Source organism: Physeter macrocephalus, chromosome 4, assembly GCF_002837175.3.
Source record: "Physeter macrocephalus isolate SW-GA chromosome 4, ASM283717v5, whole genome shotgun sequence".
Classification (NCBI taxonomy): Eukaryota; Metazoa; Chordata; class Mammalia; order Artiodactyla; family Physeteridae; genus Physeter; species Physeter macrocephalus.
The window spans coordinates 92,961,800-92,980,511 of NC_041217.1; the positions used below are offsets into that span (position 1 = coordinate 92,961,800).

The following is an 18,712-nucleotide window of genomic DNA, read 5'->3' on the forward strand; positions in this document are numbered from 1 at the left end:
GCTGTGACCACTTATAAATCAGAAATGCCATACTTTTCAAATATCACACTCTCAAATGGTGTTTGTTCTTCCCTCACCATTCTCAAAGTTGTGATACTGTTTCTGCTTTCGACTTTCAGCTCATATATGCTTTTTATGATATGAGAAAGTTCAGGACTGAGGTTGTTTAATAACTGAGAAAATTAAATGACTCTCTTCTATGTGCAGTCACTATGTTAGATGCCAGGACTACAAAGATGGTTTGCCAGCCTCCATTCTCATGGTGTATGTGTGTTACTAGGAGAGTGCTGGAGTTGGGGATGTGGGCAGGGACCACATAACACAAGACCATATGGGTATATTTTTCTGGATAGAATGGATTCATGTGACTAATTTAAAAGTACAGGGAGGCTGCTAAGATGGCATGGTCAGTGCATACTTTGATATCTGTACTTACTAGGTGGTTCCAATTGGTTGCAACTATTGGATCCTCTGACAAATAACCAGGGAAGTAGAGAGCCATGCAGCTTTTTCTGGAATAGCCAACCCACTGTAAAGTCACCTGGGGTTCTCAATGATAATTAGTACAGTTGAGTCACACTTGATATGGAGTTATGGCCATTATAAAGTTGAAAAATATGTGAATGAATAATCTTCTTATTTTATAAAGGAGTATGTTAAGCAAGCATGTACACATTTATAAAGTCTATTATAAGACAAAGTTGCCTAACATTTTTAAACCTTAAAATGTGATTTCTTTTCTTATTAAACAAATTATAGCATGTTTTAGAAAATAAAGTGTAAATAGTGATTTTTGTTTCTGATGATTAATATGTTGGACCAAGGTCTCTGTTTTGATTATTTGAGAGAATAAAATATTTATTATAAGCATTTATAAGTCATAATGATTTCTTTCAGGGAAAGTTATATCAAATAGAGTTGAAAAAACATATCATTAATTTAGTTATAGTTTAAAATAATATTGATAGGCTGTCAACTCCCAAAGCTTTATTTTTATCCCAGACCTTGCCCCTGAACTTCAGACTCATATATTCACTCAACTGCCTATTCAGCTATTTCCAATGGCATTATTAAGTCACCTCAAAATTAGCATGCCCATAACTGAATTGCAGAACTCTCCTCCTGAAATCCATTCCTCTCAGTCTTCCCCGTCTCAGTTAATGGCAACACAATCAGTCATGATGTTTGAGCTAAAAAACTTGGAGCCATCTTTGACTCATTTTCTCTTATACTCCACTCTGATCTGCTCTGTCTCCAGAATATATCCATAATCTCACAAAGTTCTTCATCTCTCAGTCCAAGAAAACAATATCAACAAAATTTTACATCTAGAAGACTACAGTTGTTTCTCTGCTCTCTGATTCCACTCCAGTGCCCCTAGAGTCTGTTCTTAACACAGCAACCACAGTCTTCTGAAAAATTAGTTGGTTGATGTTCTTCCTCTCCCCTTAACTGCCAGTGGTTTTCCATCTCATTTGGAACAAAATCCAAGCTTGTTGAAGATCCCACAGGACCTATACAAGCTGCCTTCAACATGCCCTCACCCTTACTTCTCTGACCTCATCTCTTATACCCCTTTTATTTCCTTTGCAGGAGATATATTTGTCTCCTTGCATTTCCACCAATGTCTTGGGTCAACTCTTATCTCAGGTTCTTTGTACTTACTATTCCCTTTGCTTACAATGCCATTCTGTAAAAATATCAGGATAGAGGAACAGCTTATGCCTTTCTAGAATTTACTCAAGCATCATCTTCCTATTGAGGCTTTTCCTGTCTTTCTTATATTAAAATCCATGTCTCCTTAACCCTCCCTATACTCATTCACTGATTTATTTTTCTCCTTGGTACTGCTCAAATATTTGTCATTTATAAAAAGTAATGACATTTAAATTAAAGGTTGAGATTTTATTTTAAGGCTTTATATATAATATAGAATTAGATAATTTTGGAGTACAAATATTGCCTTAAATTTTTGGGGCAGCTTCTAAGCCATATTTATCCAAATAATTCCCATGGCTTTTCATTTCATTTTACCTATTTAGATATAGTCAATATGACAGTCAAAGTCCACACAGTAAAGCATTTTACTTATTTGATAGACACCATACACATTGATCCAGTTTTCTTAAGAGGTTATAGTTGTCTAGAAATGGTAATGGGAGTTTGCACTTTATTTTACTGGTTTAACAGAGCAATGAGGCAGGACTTGTAGTTACCTAGAAAGTAGAGGGGAGATGTTCCCAACTGAAGACCTAGACAGCAATTACAGATTAGATATTATCAAGAAAATGTAAACACATGTTGCTATTCAAAGCAAATTCATTTATTATTCCTAATCAACATTAAATCTGGGATTTTGTGTTTTATGGATTTCTTTTAACCACTAGATAGGTCAGAATTAGAATAAATCATGAACATTTGGATGTGAATACAATTGATTTTAATGGGAGTCATATTTTTCCATTAGTTCCACTTCAGAGTATTTTACTATGCATTTTTTTCCCTGATCTTTCCAATTTTGAACTTCACTGTGTAACTGATTTAAAAAAAACAAACAAACTGGTATTTTCACAGAGCTGTAAGGAAGTACATTTACATTTGATCATTGAGTTTTTATTTTCTGAAATGGTAGTACCAATAGGTTTGTAGGTATTTGGATTGGTGAAATTAACTGTAAAATTCCTAAAACTCTAGGCTCCTGTTTTATATTGTCTTTCTCCATGTCTTTCTCAATTTGATGTTTTTCTTTGTTTGAATATCAAATAGTGATTTTTTCCAAGAAGCATAAGAGACTGCTTCTCAAAAACTTGAGCCTTGAGATGCTTATATTTATTTTATTCTTTTTTTTCTGTAGGGAAATATATACTCTAAACATAGGCGTAAAATGGCAAAACATTTAAGTTTATTATAGAACCCCTTGGGGGAAAATGTAGTCTAAAACCTTCCCATACCCAGGAATATTTAATGTAAACTATACATCTATAATCTTATATACTTACAATTTACTGATGTAGTCAAGCAGTTCATTTCTCCCATTTTGCACTTGTTTTGACTACAATGGTTAGATCGCAAAATACAGACAAAAAGTCTGGTAATTTAAGCCAAAAATAGTTGTGTAGAGACTTAAGACACTTATGTGATTTATATCGACATTATTTGTGCCATATAAGCATTTAAAGATGAGCTTTCACACCTTTTTAAATATGGGAGAATTTAGGTCGATATGTTTTATTTTCTAATACTTCATGTTAGTTTATAATACAAGATTTGTATGTGGCATATGTGGGTTCGAAATAAATGAAGGAATAGTATCAGAGGAAAGACAATAAAATATTAGTTTTTAAAAAACCTTTTAATAAATAACATGTCAGGGTTAATCTATAGTTATATCAATGTCTATGAGATGCAAAGAAAAAATTATTGAAAAGGAAAAAATTTCAATGATATCAGTGTATTAATGTCAAGTTGTGCTACAGGGTGGTAATGGAACAGTGAACATGACAGCTTAATCTGTTGAAGTTCCAGGAAGCCTGCTGGGGTTGTATGTCCCTAGAATAACATAAAATCATGCTGGAGAGATTGCTAAGCATTTCATAATCTTCATGGATGATATCTAATGGATCTTTAGATATAGAAAACTGTTCAGTCTTCTACTTGACTATAAAGAGATTTCCCAAGGTAGTCAGAGGAAATGGATAACAGGAATCAAGTGAATTATAGCTCTGGGAAAACACTGGTGGCACTCATTGGGACTGTTAGAGATGTTCAGAAAGGTTAAAATATTGACAAAATAGTGCTTTCAGGTATTATTTTTATTGAGTGCTTAGACACTATCCTCAGAGATTAAAATGCCTTATCTCATTTAATTCTCAAAATTTGGTTAAGTTGAAGAAACTAGCTCTTAGAGGAGTAAGTAGCTTACCCAAATTTATACAAATAATAAATACCAAACTTGGGTTAGAAGTTGGGCTGTTCCAACTGCAGAAACTGAGTTGTTAATTGTTGTTTATACACTTGTCATATCCTACATTTTAGATTCTTTATTACAGGCTCTTATGATTTTGAAATATAGCAGGGTGTTGGTAGTAGTTAAATTATAACAGTCACTTCTCTCTCTTTTTTTCTTTTGCTAGACCTGCATCCCAGCACTCCTGGTTATTTTATACTTATCTAGAGCAGCAAAGCATTTCATAACTGGGTGGGAGATGATTTATAACTCTGTGCTTTATTTTGTTTTTATTTCTGTCTATAATGATATGCTTCATGTATGACCTGTGATGTGAGGTACAAGGTGAGGATAAGTGACTCCCTAGTAGTGGGGAAAGCATCTAGCATACTTTAGGAAGGTCACTTCAGACCTGTGTTCTTGCCGTACCTGAATCAAATGGAAACAACCAGACTTGTCAAGCTCTTCAGGATGCTGTTTGTAAAGGCCACTTTCAACCCTTTTTTTCTGAGACTAATAAGAAAGAAGCTTCAACTCTGAGGCAGTATGTGGCTGCCCATTTACTCACTTATCCATTCATTCATTAAACATATTTCTCTTGATTATTTATTGTGTGTCAGCTGCTATGTTATTTATGAATACTGCAGTGAACATCAATAGTGCTGATGTTTGCTGTCAGAGGGTTTACAATCTATCAGGGGAGGCAGACATTAACCAATAAATTACAAGCTTAGCAAAAAGAGAGAGAGAGAAAGAAATGAGTGGCGTAAGTATGTAACAGGGAAATTAGGAGCATAATTTAGACATACACTGTGGCTGAGAGCACACAGCCTAGAGTGAAAATGAGATAATTAAGCAAACAAACAAAATAGAGCATGGAGTTAACCAAGGGGGTATATGGGGCACTTGGAATCATATGAAAGGGTCACGTAACCCAGCCTGGGAGGGATAAGATGATTTCCTGAAGAAAGTCATGGCTAGGTTGATATCAAAAGATTGATTAGGTCTGAGTTCATCAGGTTTCAACCCCAGCTACCCATTAGGCTCATCTGGGAAATGTTTAAAACATGTGAATGCCTGGGCCCCATGCCAACCCAGACATCTATATGTTTTAAAAGCTTGCCAGGAGATTCTACTGACAATTAGGGTTGAAAAAACCAGTCAACTATCCTTAGTCAATTGATGAAGGATTGCAAAAAATCTCCAACAAAGGGAATACAGTAAATTTTAGAAACTGAAAGAAGTTTATTTCAGCTGGACCATAAAATTTGGGGTTGAGAGAGCACATAGGAGTTAGTGTAGATGTCTCACTTGGAGTTTGTGGCTGTGAGTGTTCATGGCAGAGATGTGATTTTTCTCAAGAACTCCTCAGCTGCCATGATGCCCCCAGGGAGACTTCGAACATCTAAATTTATTCCATATTGATGTCTTGTCAGGACATGACTAGTTCCATTTTCTTGAACTCTGTAGAGTCTTGTATCTGTGCTGTCATATTTGGTATTTCTATCACCTTCCTCTTCATTAATGATTCTATCATACAAGACTCAGCTTACAAGAACCACATGGTAGATATTTTAGCCTTTGTGGGCCACATGGTCTCTGTCAGCTACAGAGCTCTGTCCTTGTAGTGCAAAAGCAGCTATGGACAATATATAAATGAATGGCAGTAGCTGTATTTACAATATAAACCTTATTTGTGGAGACTGAAATTTAAATTTCATGTACTTTTCATGTGTCATAAAATATTATGCTTCTTTTAATTTTTTTCAACCGTGCAAAAATATAGAAACATTCTTATTTCGTGTACCATACAAAAATAGACAGCAGGAGGTCTTAAACCTTAAGCATAGTTTTCCCAGCCACTGTTCTAAGGCATTGTTACAAATACCAACTTAGTTCTCACAAAAACTCTTAATAGGTAGATACTTTTTATTATTCTCATTATACAGATGTGGAAACTGAGGCACAAAACAGTAAAGTAGTGTGTCCAAATCACACAGATGCTAAGTGCCAGAGGTGGGATTCAAACCGGTCTGGCTTTCCAACACTGTGCATTGCTACTTTATCCTACTTACTGGTCATGGGAGTATGTGAAGAAGTTTAAAGGAGGAATTAATTAGAGACTAAACAGTCAAAGCGTTGTGTGACCTTAGAACAGTAATTTAAGTAGATGCTGGAGGCATGAAGGAGAAAGGATTAAAGACCTGGGATAGACTAATCAATGAATGAATGGAGGTGTTTAAGAGATCAACAGAACACAATAGGAAAGACATATTAGGCCCTCACAGATTTTCCTTTAAGACCAGAGAGCCCCATGGACTTCAGAGGAAGTTGCTTTTATATGTTTCACGTTTAAATGATATTTTATACAGTCCGTGTGTGTGTGTGTGTGTGTGTGTGTGTGTGTGTGTATGTATACCTGTTCTCTTCTAGTTTTGGAAAAAAGTCAAGTGTAGGCAAGTAATTAAAACCAAGTGTGAAAAGCACTATCACAGAGGTGAGTATTTCTAACCCAGCTTTGGGAGATAGGGAATGCTTTCAGGAAGAGATTGCACATTAATTATATCCTACTTATTCCTCAGAACAGGATTTATAAAAGCTCAGAGACAGGAGGAGGAACATGGTGGGTAGTCTGTGAAGTCTGAGTCCAGTATGGCTAGAGCACTGAGTGAGGAAGGAATTAAGGGGTAATGAGATACAAGGACAGAGATGCAGTAGCATGGAACTGGAAGAATACGTGGGTGTGTCCAGATCATTAAGATTTTATATGCAAGGTATGAGCGTACCATCTGGAAGTTAGTTGGGTTCTCGGAAGGAATTTAAGCAAAAGGACTTGAGGCATGGAGTTTTGGAAGCTCATTCAAGCTGTGGTATGCAGATTGATGAGAAAAGTTATTGAAACCAGTTAAATGGTTATTGTAGTAATGCACTGAGTCTGCTATCCTATTTTCCCATTTAATAAACAAAAAAATAATACAATAAAAGGCAGGAAAAATATTATTGAACAAATATTGTGCTGACTGGATACTTCTGAAATGAGAATCATAATCTGTGCCATAAACATTGGCAACATAGAAACAATTAAAATATTAGGGACATTTAGGAATTGCTTTGAATATCAAAATTACAGTTTTTTAGATATATTGAGTTAAGCTATAATAAATTACTGCTTTTAATCTTTAAACTGTTGAAGTTCAGTTAATAAAATATGAAGAATAGTTTCCCCCCGTGTGTGTGTATGTGTGTGTGTGTGTGTGTGTGTGTGTGCGTATAAAACCATCGAACCCATGTTATGAGAATTTGTTAAATGCTATAATTATGATATCAAATAAGAGGCAGCTTTCAAAGTGGCTTAATTTATTACTTAGTTTACTTGAAAGGAAAAATCTTTAAGACTTGATTAACTGAGTTTTACATTTTTGTGACTTTAGATGACTTTTTAGAAAAAAAACTATTTGCAATCTTTATTATATATCCCTATTTTTTTATTGTTTTTTGTAGAGTGAATTTTTATTTCATATCATATGTCTCTACATAGAACTTTGTTTAGTCTTTAAAAATAGAGCCCTTATTTTGAATCCTGTAGAGGGAGTATGTTTTTATCACATTGCTTTCAAAGTAAGAACTAACAAATGTGACAAAACCTGTGCTCTTGGAAAAGGTCATCCTGTTAAAAGATAGTTTGGAGAGAAGGAAAGTTGTGGTCCATTTTATGTATTATTTACTGATATGCAGTTGGGACTGTGACCATGGGGCTGCAACCTTTTCTTCACAGAAGGATTACAGCCTTCATAGCTGTGTTCATGTCGATCCTGGAGTCTTTACCCTACTCAGATGTACTTTTGCTAATGGCTTCAGAGCAAGAAGATAAGATAAAATAAGCAGATAAGATGCTGTGCTTTTAGAAACAGTCTCCTTCAGAGTAATTTATACCCTGAAGCGTGAATTGAGTTTAATTTAAAGCAAATATAAACATCAGGGATCAATGAACTGGCTCAAGATAATGTTAATATATTATATTTATGTTTTAAGTTACTTTTCACAGTGTTTTTATTTATGGGCTATAGCAATGAAGGTGATGAAGTGGAATGAACCTAGATTTGATTTTGCACAGACTTTAGGAGTATCCATAGTTTGCTTTCTGGTTCTCAATTCCTTCATCTGCACAATGGGGATAAGAACACATGGCTTGCAAAGTTTTTTGATGGTTAATGCTAGGAAGAACTTAGCCCAAGGACTGTCACATGTTAGGCTCTCTGGGCCTGGCAGTTAATATAGTTATTATTTTCTTAACTTTATGAGAAGAGAAAAAAAGAATGTAAAAATAGTTAGGTATACTATTGGCCTAAAAAATTGGCCATTGAAAGCAGGAGTCCTGCAAAAAATGTTCTTGAAAGTTGTTATTATTCTTTTAAATATTCCAAGGCTGAATTAAAGGGGATCATATTTGATAAGGTTAATGATCCCTTCAGTATGTCTGATTTCCATTAAAAAAGTTTTTTTTTTCTTTTTAATAATTTGGAACGATGTGTAGTCTACTGGAAAATTGTTGATTTTCATTCAGAAGGTTGATGAAATAAGTAGACAGTCATTATTAAAGTACATTTGTTATAAGGTAAAAGGCAAATTATATAAAGCTTCATTCACATGTTTGTACATATAGAAGTTAATATGCCTAAAATTTAATTAACTAAGGAAGTGACCAGATGCATGTTTCTCACGTACTCATCCGATCATCCATTCACACATTCTATAACTAACTCTAGTTATTATTAAAAAAGTATTAATTGACATTGTAATTTTCAAAGAACATCACTCTATTGCAGGTCACTGCCTATTTTGTGGAGTGTGATAAACTGTGCTGATGGTATTTCCTGATTTTACACTCAGGCCCTTTTTCATTCTAAGTCCTCCCAGAAATAGTGTACTTATAAAACCCAACATATTTGAAATCTGATGGCAATTCTATTTTTTTTAACTAAGAACTGAAACTTTTCAAATCAATAATATTGGTCTCACTTTCAGCCAGAAGTGATCTCTTTTCCTTCTAAACAAAAGAGTACTATGTGCATCTCTATAAAACTATAGATACTGCCTCCTACGTAATTATTGGGCCCTCCTTAATTAGAGTCTAAATACTTGCAGTCAGGACTATGTTTCAGACATGCTCAGTGATGCATTAGCTAACACATGGCCTTCTCTGAATATTTTTATTTTTGAATAAAATAGAAAATCAATAGAATATAAGTATATTGAGTAATATGGAGTCCTAAGTCTGTTTTTATAACAATACTTACACCACATGATTCATGTTTTGACTTGCTTGGTGAATTAGGCAGATATTTAGTCGTGGACCAGGGTATTCGAGGGTCTAAAAAATCGTTTGTCCTTTTATGTCTGGTTTATTTCATGTAGCATAATGTTTCAAAGGTTCCATGTGGTAACATGTATCAGAACTTCATTCCTTTTTTGGTTGAATCATATTCTATTGTATGTATATTATCACATTTTGTTAACCTGTTCACATACTGATCGAAACTTGGGTTGTTTTCATCTTTTGGCTATTGTGAATAATGTTGCAATGAACATTCCCATACAGGTGCCTGTTTTAAGCCCCGACTTTCCATTTGCTTAAGTATATACCTAGGAGTGGCATTGCTTGGGCATATGGTACTTCCGTGTTTAGCACTTTGACAGATATTATCTGATTCCCCTTATATGAAATTTCTAGAATAGGAAACTTCATAGAGACGGAGAGTAGATTATCAGTCACCAGAGCCAGGGCAGAGACAGGGAATAGGGAGTTATCACCTAATGGTTCAACAGTTTCTATTTGGGGTAATGAAAAAAGTTTTGGAAATAGATTTTGGTAATGGTTACATAGCATTGTGAATGTACTTATGCTACTAAATTGTATACTTTAAAATGGTTAAAATGGAAAAATTTATGTTGTGTATATTCTACCACAATTAGAAAATGAATAGTTTAAGAAGTATAATATAGCAGAACTAATAAATTGCACACTTGAAATGGGTGAATTGCATGGTATGTGAATTATATTCCAATAAAGCTGTTTGAAACATCAAGTTTATCCAAAAGGATTATACTTGCAAAGGGAAAGTTTAAGGTTCCAAACTTATTTTATGTTGACCACTTCATGGTAGCAGGAGGTAGCTGGAATGGATTGGAATGGGAAATTTATGCCTCTGCCAATAAACGGCCCTGTGTTACACACCCTAGGGCTACATAAAAGGGGGAAAAAATTACTTATCTCCAGGGACTTTCAATCTAAATCATAAGGCATGAAGCAGTGTACATGAAGTTACTCTGGCAAATGTAGAGGATTAAAAACAACAAATTATGCATAGACACATACATGCATGCACACTTACAAAGGCACACACAAATACACAGATATATACATATACTTTGTAAATAACTAACATAAGAAAGCACTCAAAACTAGAGCATTATATTTGTTACCTATTCTTTTAAACATCTTTTAACTTATCTTTGGGTATACAATATGACTTAGTAACTGCACGTTTTACAATATTTACATATAACATTTATTGTGAATTTGAATCTTCAGAATCACCTTTGTTTAGATTATGAATAGTTGAATAGTAAATCTATTAGAAATTAATGGAATATGTACAGATGCTGGCTTTTTCAACATCTCTTTGCTTCTCTGTAATTTGATTTCTGATTTGAGATATTTTGACTTTGAGAATGTTACAGTTTATATTTTACTTGCTGCTCCACTCCTTAGCCCCCCACCTAAATGTTAGAGAAACATGGCAAAAGATAAATAGATTTGAGAAGTAGGACTATAAACTATTTCCTCTGTTTAAAACATACTCATTTTTATATTAGATTATTTGTTCAATTATGTTTTCCTATTTTTAACTTATTTTTCAGCTGCTCCAGTTGATGTACTAAAAGCTCTAGATTTTCACAGTTCTCCAGAGGGAATATCAAAAACAATGGGCTTTTGCACAAACAGAAAGAATTCAAAAGGTTCAGATACTGCTTACAGAGTTTCAAAGCAAGCACAACTCAGTGCCCCAACAAAACAGTTATTTTCAGGTATGTTCTTTTTATTACTATGACTACTGCTGCTTTGCTAATTATTATTATCCCTCTTTATTATGCTATATAATGCACAATTATGGTGGGATTTTTCATAATAGTTTGAAAAATACTCAGTGAATATTTTCTTTCTGTCCATGAAAACACTAAATGACCTAATAGTACTCATTATCTAGAAATCATGATAATGTAGGGAAAGGGAGTTGAGTAGTGAAATGACAATTTCTGAGTGTCACATTTTCTAAGCAGGGAACTTGTTATGAGTACTTGCCTGCTATTGGATACATGTTGATTATTTTTTGTTACAACTTCACTAAGTTGAGTGGCCTTGTTCCTATTTAACAGAAGAAATTGAGTTTCACTGAGACTCTCTGATTTGTCCAAATTACAGAAGGCCAATATTTAATGCAGGGTTTGTCTGTTGCCAAGGCCAATATTGTCTGTATTATCAAGTATCCCTTTTTGGTGTTTTGGGATCTTTTCAGAAACAATTTATCATTTAAATTCTTCATATTATCCTCTACTGTCTTCACCTGAAGGAATTTGAGTTCCCTATTTTCATATAAAACTGTTTTCTAACAACAGAAAAATTATAAATCAAGGGACTAAAAATTAACAAAACAAGAAAGCATACTTTTTGGGAAAGAACATTTTAAAGTATTTTTGAAAATACATTTATTTTGATAAATCATTGATTCTTCCAAAATATTTCCTGTTTTGCAATAATTTGTGGTGGACAAAAGTAACAAACTGCAAATATAAAGACTATTAATGCACAATTTTTCTGACAAACTAAAATTAAAATAGTTATTAAATCCATGAAATATTTTTCAAATCAAATGGTGAAAGTTTTAAACAGTAAAAACTAAGCTGCTTTTCTATTTATTTGCACTCTAATGCAGAAATAGGAAAAGGATGGGAATTTTCAAGAGAGAAAGAAATAGATTACTGGAAATGCTGTAGAAATACTGAAGAAGTTAGTTTATAATTTTTTATATTTGGCTTATCATCTCAGGGCAGTTTTTCTGCCCTCCAGTGTGGTAGTTAGTTTGATTATTTCTGTTGTTTTATCTTGGAAAAAGAATACAACCTATGTCTCTAGGATCTCCTTCCATGTCAGTTAACAGAATATATCAACATTTTTCCTCTTCTCAAAACACTGTGTCTTAGGTATGTGATTCTAATAATGAGTAGTTCAGATAGGAAGAGATATCTATGGTGAAGACCTCATTTTTACCCTGTGCAAATGATTATAGGCTTATCTTCCTAGAGGACAGAGCTTCTTGTCAAATAATACTAAAGGGCATTTAATAAAAATTACCAATGACATATTCACCATTAAAAAAATCTGAACAGTGAAAATGTGAATACTATTCTCTATAAAAAATAGTAAAAAACATCTTTGAAAATTTATTTGGAATATTTTTTCTTCCATTACGAAAACACAAAATAGCAGCGTCTTTCCAATGAATAAAGTAAGCAGTATTATTGGAAACTTCAATATTGGGGTGGGGGTAAGGGTTTTCAGATTGTCATAATACTCTGTAGAATTAAGGTATATGTCCTCCAAAGTCCCAATTTGAGACCTTGAATTTAAATATCTGAGAGCTCTGTGCCTGTGAACTGAATAGAAGCTGTAATTTGCAAATTCTATCTGGCCTCTTTAGAACACCTGCTGTAGGACAGATGCTATGCAAGAAACTGTGTATATTGATCTTTATGTTCATAACCACCTGGAAAGGGGAATATTTAAACCCAAATTATAGATTAGGAGTTAGAAAAGTGAAGTATTTGAATATAATCACAGAACCTGTGGATGATATGAAGCTGAGAGACAGTTTGGGGTTTTTTTAGACTAAGGTGGGCTTTTCCCACTATGCCAAATGACCTTCACTCCTCATTCTAAAAACCCTACCAACCACTAAGCTACATCAGAAAGAGATTTTATTTAAACGGAGACATATTCTGCATGGAAATGTATTGACCACAAGTTAAAAATTAAAATCAAATAATAAAGTTATTGTGCTTTTTTCATATTGAATGTATTCATGGATGCAGTATCTGTTGATGTTAAAAACCCATTTTAAGAATCACTATTGAATCTGATATACTCAGAGTGAATTATGATTATTATCACATGTATAGGATTTATGTATACACACTTATTAAAGGTAGTAATAACATTTTTTTCTTTAACAGCAGTCATTTAATAGAGAGGATGCTTTATTGTTAGTTTGTATTTATAGATTTCAAAACATATTATTTAAGTTGCAAAATTCCACATTTTATCTGTATCATATATACTGATCACTACTATTTTAGATAAAATTTCACATCTTAAGTGGTTGACTTTGTGTTGTTGAACTTATCTCATAGTGAATTCTCTCTGATAAATTTAGTTGGTTATGAACAAATTTGATTAGTATCTAATAGGGAGGAATCTAAGGTAGGTGTCTAGGTTATACTGTGAACATTTTGACATCAAGTCATGATTTTTTAGGCAACTAAATTTTCTTTTTTAAACATCATAGTGTAAAGATTATAATTAAAACCTTATTGCTTAATTTTAAATTGGGAAATACTTCCATAATTGAAAGATTTTACTCAGTGTAGTTTGAAGTTGACAATTTTCAAAAGTTGTGTTATATAAATTGGATGATTAATTAAAATTTGTTACAACTTATTTAGCCTTATATGAATATACTATTTTCTGAAATTCTTCTTTTTCTAAATGTCTCTATGTAGATATTATTTCATAATGTTTTTGCAAAAATGAAAAAGATTTTGTTTTCTCCACCTCATAATATTTTAGCATCATTTTTCAATGTATGAGATATTTGAAAATTGAGGTATTTAGGGAAAGAAGTCCTATAATTTTCAACATTTTGAGCTATTCATTTGAAGAAAAAACTTATTTGCTGTGGAGCTTCCTCAATAATAAGCTGAATTACCTAGATTTTTATTTGTAGTATAAGCAGCTAAAAGGTGTTTTTAATTGATGTGTTTTATTACCTTTCAATTTTATATACATGATTATTTTTCTCTATTGATTTTCATGAATACAAAATTGGATATATCTGTGACACAAATCTAATCAAACAAAACTTTCTCTCTCTCTCTATATATATATATATCTTTTTTTTTGCCATGAAAGCAAGGCTTTTATGATATATTTGTGATATAGTGAAGTTGTATTATTGGTAAGTTATTTTAAAATCTCTCTATATATATATATATCTTTTTTTTTGCCATGAAAGCAAGGCTTTTATGATATATTTGTGATATAGTGAAGTTGTATTATTGGTAAGTTATTTTAAAAATTAAAATTGAGAATTTTAAATAAACACTTTTTACTTTGGAGATATCTATCTAGATTCTAGATAGATGACTAGAACCAAATAGTTAACATTAATTGGCTGTTTTCTTTGTGACATATTCTTATTTACTTTCCACAACATTTTAAATAATTTCCATTTCATAAGACATCTTTCCACTACATTAAGTGGCTGCATAGATTTCCACTATATAAATGTTTTGTATTTTATTTAACCAGTCCCAACCATTGCAGGAGATTTTAACATTTTATTATTGTAAATAGTGTTCTGATGAATTGACTTAACAAAATATCTTTACATATAAGCATCCCTATCACCTCTGTAAATTCTTAGAAGTAAAATTGCTAGTCTCCTCCAGTTTTTTGAATTTGAATCCATGGCAGTCATATTCATTTATTTTTATTATTTTATACTACTATACATAATAGAATATGGAATGAATGGACTGAATATGGAATCTCTTGGTGTTGGCCCAGATATCATTGATTACATATGCCCATATACACCAGTTTTGCATATGGAAAACTTTTTAATTTAAATAATCTCATCCTTCAAATAACAATGCCTGCTTTACTTTTGTCCCAGGGTAGTAAAAGGATTAAATAAGATATATATGTAAAACTATTTTTGAAAATAGAACCCACAATTTTATATGCAGTGTTTTTATAAAAAAATATGCAATAGTCATTGCTTAACTACCTGAGATATACTTGTGGTAACCATTTAATTTATATATTTATTTAATAAATGCTTACTAAGAACTTATGTAGATATGGCCCAATGCTGGATATTTGGGATATTATGATGAGAGGGAAAAGGAAAAAAAAAAATCTTCCTTCTTGAATTTAGAATCAAATTACCAAGTATCTAAAAGTTCTGACTTATAATGACATAAGCTTTTTATTAGTGAAACTTCATTGTGTGATAGGAAAAACTGCTCAGAAACTCTTTAGCTTTTGAAGAGATGACTAAAAGTGTACCTTCATATGTTGTGTCCTTACAATGCCACTTTAAAGAGAGGATAGATGGTCACAGATTAGATAAGGGCAGAAAATACAAATCTTACACCAGAATTTCTACTTAAGTGTTTTAAAAGTGCTTATTGTGTATTTGATATTGAACTGGCACCATGATGTTGTTTCCTAACCATGAATTCAATTTTACATAATACTTGTGCTTTAAATGAGTGGTGGTAAAGTTTGAATACAGCTTCACCAATTGCTGCAGACAAAGATTAATAGAACCCCTTCTCCATTGGTTTTTAAATCTGTATTGTTATTACTGTTTGAACTTTGGTTATTTGTTAAGGCCACTTAGTAAGCTCAAAAATGATAAGATGATCAAGGAATAATTTGGAAATTTAGAATTTTTGACTCTTTGGCATTTTCTTCCCAGGAGGAACTTTTCCAGAGGATTTTTCAATATTATTTACAGTAAAACCCAAAAAAGGAATTCAGTCTTTCCTTTTATCTATATATAATGAGCATGGTATTCAGCAAATCGGTGTGGAGGTTGGGAGATCACCTGTTTTCCTGTATGAAGACCACACTGGAAAACCTGCCCCAGAAGACTACCCCCTCTTTAGAACTGTTAACATCGCAGATGGAAAGTAAGTAACACAATAATCCAATGTTTTAGCTGTGTTGAAAACAATTCTTTCATTTGATCATTCAACAAATATTTATAAAGTGTGATGCAGTTTTTCTGGGGAGTGGTGATATAGACATGAACAAAACAATAAAATACCTAATCATACATAGTTTACAGTCTGGGTAGACACATAATGAACGATAAAAAATTACTAATAAATGGTTTATCAGATGGTGATAAGTGAGAGAGAGAGAGAGAAATATAGCAGTGAAGAGAATAGGGGATGATGGTGGGGAGTGCAGCTTTAAGGAGTGAAGTCAGGGATAGTCTCACTGAGAAGGTGACATGTGAAGGAGGCAGGGTGCATGCCATGCTGATAATTAAAAGCATACTATTCCAGATGGAGGAAAAGCAAATACACAACCTCTGATTCTGGGTGTGGCTGATTTGGTCTAAGCAACATCAAGGATGCAAGTGTGGCAGAAACAGTGTGGGATGATGAGGATGGAGAATCAGTGGGAGGCCAAATGGTATAACACATTGTAGGTGGTTGTAAACACTTTGGATTTTATTCTAAGTGAAATAGAAAGTCCCTGTAGACTTTTTGAGCAGGAGAATGACCTGATTTGACTTCCTTTACCAATCATGTTAATATTGACAATCATAGGAAGCTTTATATAGCACTCAATATGTGCTACATACTGTTCTGAACACTTTATACATAGTCAACTCATTTAATTTTTCACGACTCTTGGAAGAAAATAATATTAATAAACCCATTTTACAGATAAGGGAAGTGAGGCACTGGGAGTTTAAGTAACATATATTTGAAATGTGGCAGAGATAGGGTTTGAACTCAGGTAGACGCACTTTCCAGTAACAACCACACTCTTCTCAAAATCATGCTGAATTCTGAATTCTGTGTTGTGAATATTGCCTATCACTTAGGGAGCAGCTAAAGACAAATAAATGTTTATTAAATTTACTCGGTATTTTATTGCTGAATTCAGGCTACTAAAAAAAGATTTATCGGAAATATGACGTTTGGTTGTAGACATAAGAAAGAAATAGCTGTTCAGGTGGAAAAAAAATTCACACTCAGATTATCATTGTCAGGACCATGGAAAAACCTTCATCTCTGTGCAGGGAAAACTGGGCTTTCATGAGTAATTTACATCATTATCCTTAATAATTCATATGAAAAGTGATGATAGTTCTATGAATGAAAATACATCAGAGGCAGGAATGTAGAGTGTACTGTTTTAGACAGAGCAGTCCTCTTTGGCATAGTTGCATTGAGCAAAGACATATTGGAAGTGAGAGAGTGGGCATGTGGGGATATGGAGGAGAGCATTCCCGGCAGAGTGACGAATATGTGAAAGGAACAAGAAAGAGGCAGCGGTGGCTGGGATACTGGGAATCAGAAAGCAGACATTTGGACATGAGATCAGAGACTGCTAGGGTGAGGCAAAGTAAGGACTTCAGGTTTTAATTGAGAGTATTATATTAGTTTTTAGCAAGACAGAAACTTGATCTGACTTATTTTTTTAAATGGTCACTCTGGTTGCATCAGAGTGGAAGCAGGGATCAGTTAGGAGTCTAGGTGAGAGGCATGGGTACTTGGACAAAGTTGTGAGCCTTTGAATTCTGTGTATACTGTGAATATAGGATTGACAGATTTTCTGATGATATGAATGTGTAGTATGAGAGAAAAAGAATAATTAAGAATGACTCCAGGGGCTTCCCTGGTGGCGCAGTGGTTGAGTCCGCCTGCCGATGCAGGGGATACGGGTTCGTGCCCCGGTCCGGGAGGATCCCACATGCCGCGGAGCGGCTGGGCCCGTGAGCCATGGCCGCTGGGCCTGCGCGTCCAGAGCCTGTTCTCCGCAACGGGAGAGGCCACAGCAGTGAGAGGCCCGCGTGCCGCAAAAAAAAAAAAAAAAAAAAAAATAGACTCCAAAACTTAGGGTTTATTTAATATTTTGAATATTATATGTGATACCATGATTATGACATTATTGTCAGAGCTTAAATTAATTCAACAAAAATATCAAGTTTAGAGTCCTAATCAGCTTTAAACAATTGAAAGAAATCGTTTTTATTTTCTGTTAATGAAAAGCACATACCCACAATAGTAAAGATGGTTTAATTTAAGACACAGGCTTCTTGGCAGAAACGTGTAAATTTTACTCTCACAGTATTAAGTGCCTCCTAATATAAATCTTTGCTCAAGTCAAACCAAGCAGATGCCTATGCTAGTTGAAAGTGCTACAGAAAGACCAAAGATTAAATGTACTTGGAAATATACTTGGTCCTCATCAGTAGCCATGCCAAGTCACATGAAAAAGATATTTTAGAAAGGCTCCTGCAACTTTTTGGGTACTTTATTTTATGGATCTAGTCCTAGAAACTTCTGGAATATTAATTTAGCACTTTTCGTTTGGAAAAAAAAAGAGTGGCTTGCAAAATCCAAGTGCATTTCACTTAGTTGTTTATGTTAGCACCAGATACTGTTAATAAAACCCACCATTTTACAGTATGATTAGGGTATTTATGTTTGCAAAGGGCTGGCCACGTCTCCCCCCAGGTATGTCATCACTGCCCTGAATTAGCTGGAGCAGTAGCTTCAGAGTGAATTGAGACTCACTCCACACATGCGTTGACTATGCTTTCTTTCAATGTTCTCACTTCCTGCCAACCCTGGAAAGAAGGAGAGATATTGTGTCTGTCTTGGATCCTGCCCACAGTA

At 33.7% G+C, this 18,712-nt stretch overlaps 1 protein-coding gene across 2 annotated transcripts in view; it reads left to right on the plus strand.

Moving 5' to 3' along the window:
* The window catches only part of COL11A1 (collagen type XI alpha 1 chain), a 198,906-nt gene that overhangs the window by 10,191 nt on the left and 170,003 nt on the right, over nt 1-18,712 (plus strand). For both annotated transcript variants that reach the window (XM_007113602.4, XM_007113603.4), the window contains exons 2-3: nt 10,868-11,035; nt 15,769-15,982. In XM_007113602.4, coding sequence (XP_007113664.1) covers nt 10,868-11,035; nt 15,769-15,982 — 382 coding nt within the window. The remainder of the gene's footprint in view (nt 1-10,867; nt 11,036-15,768; nt 15,983-18,712) is intronic.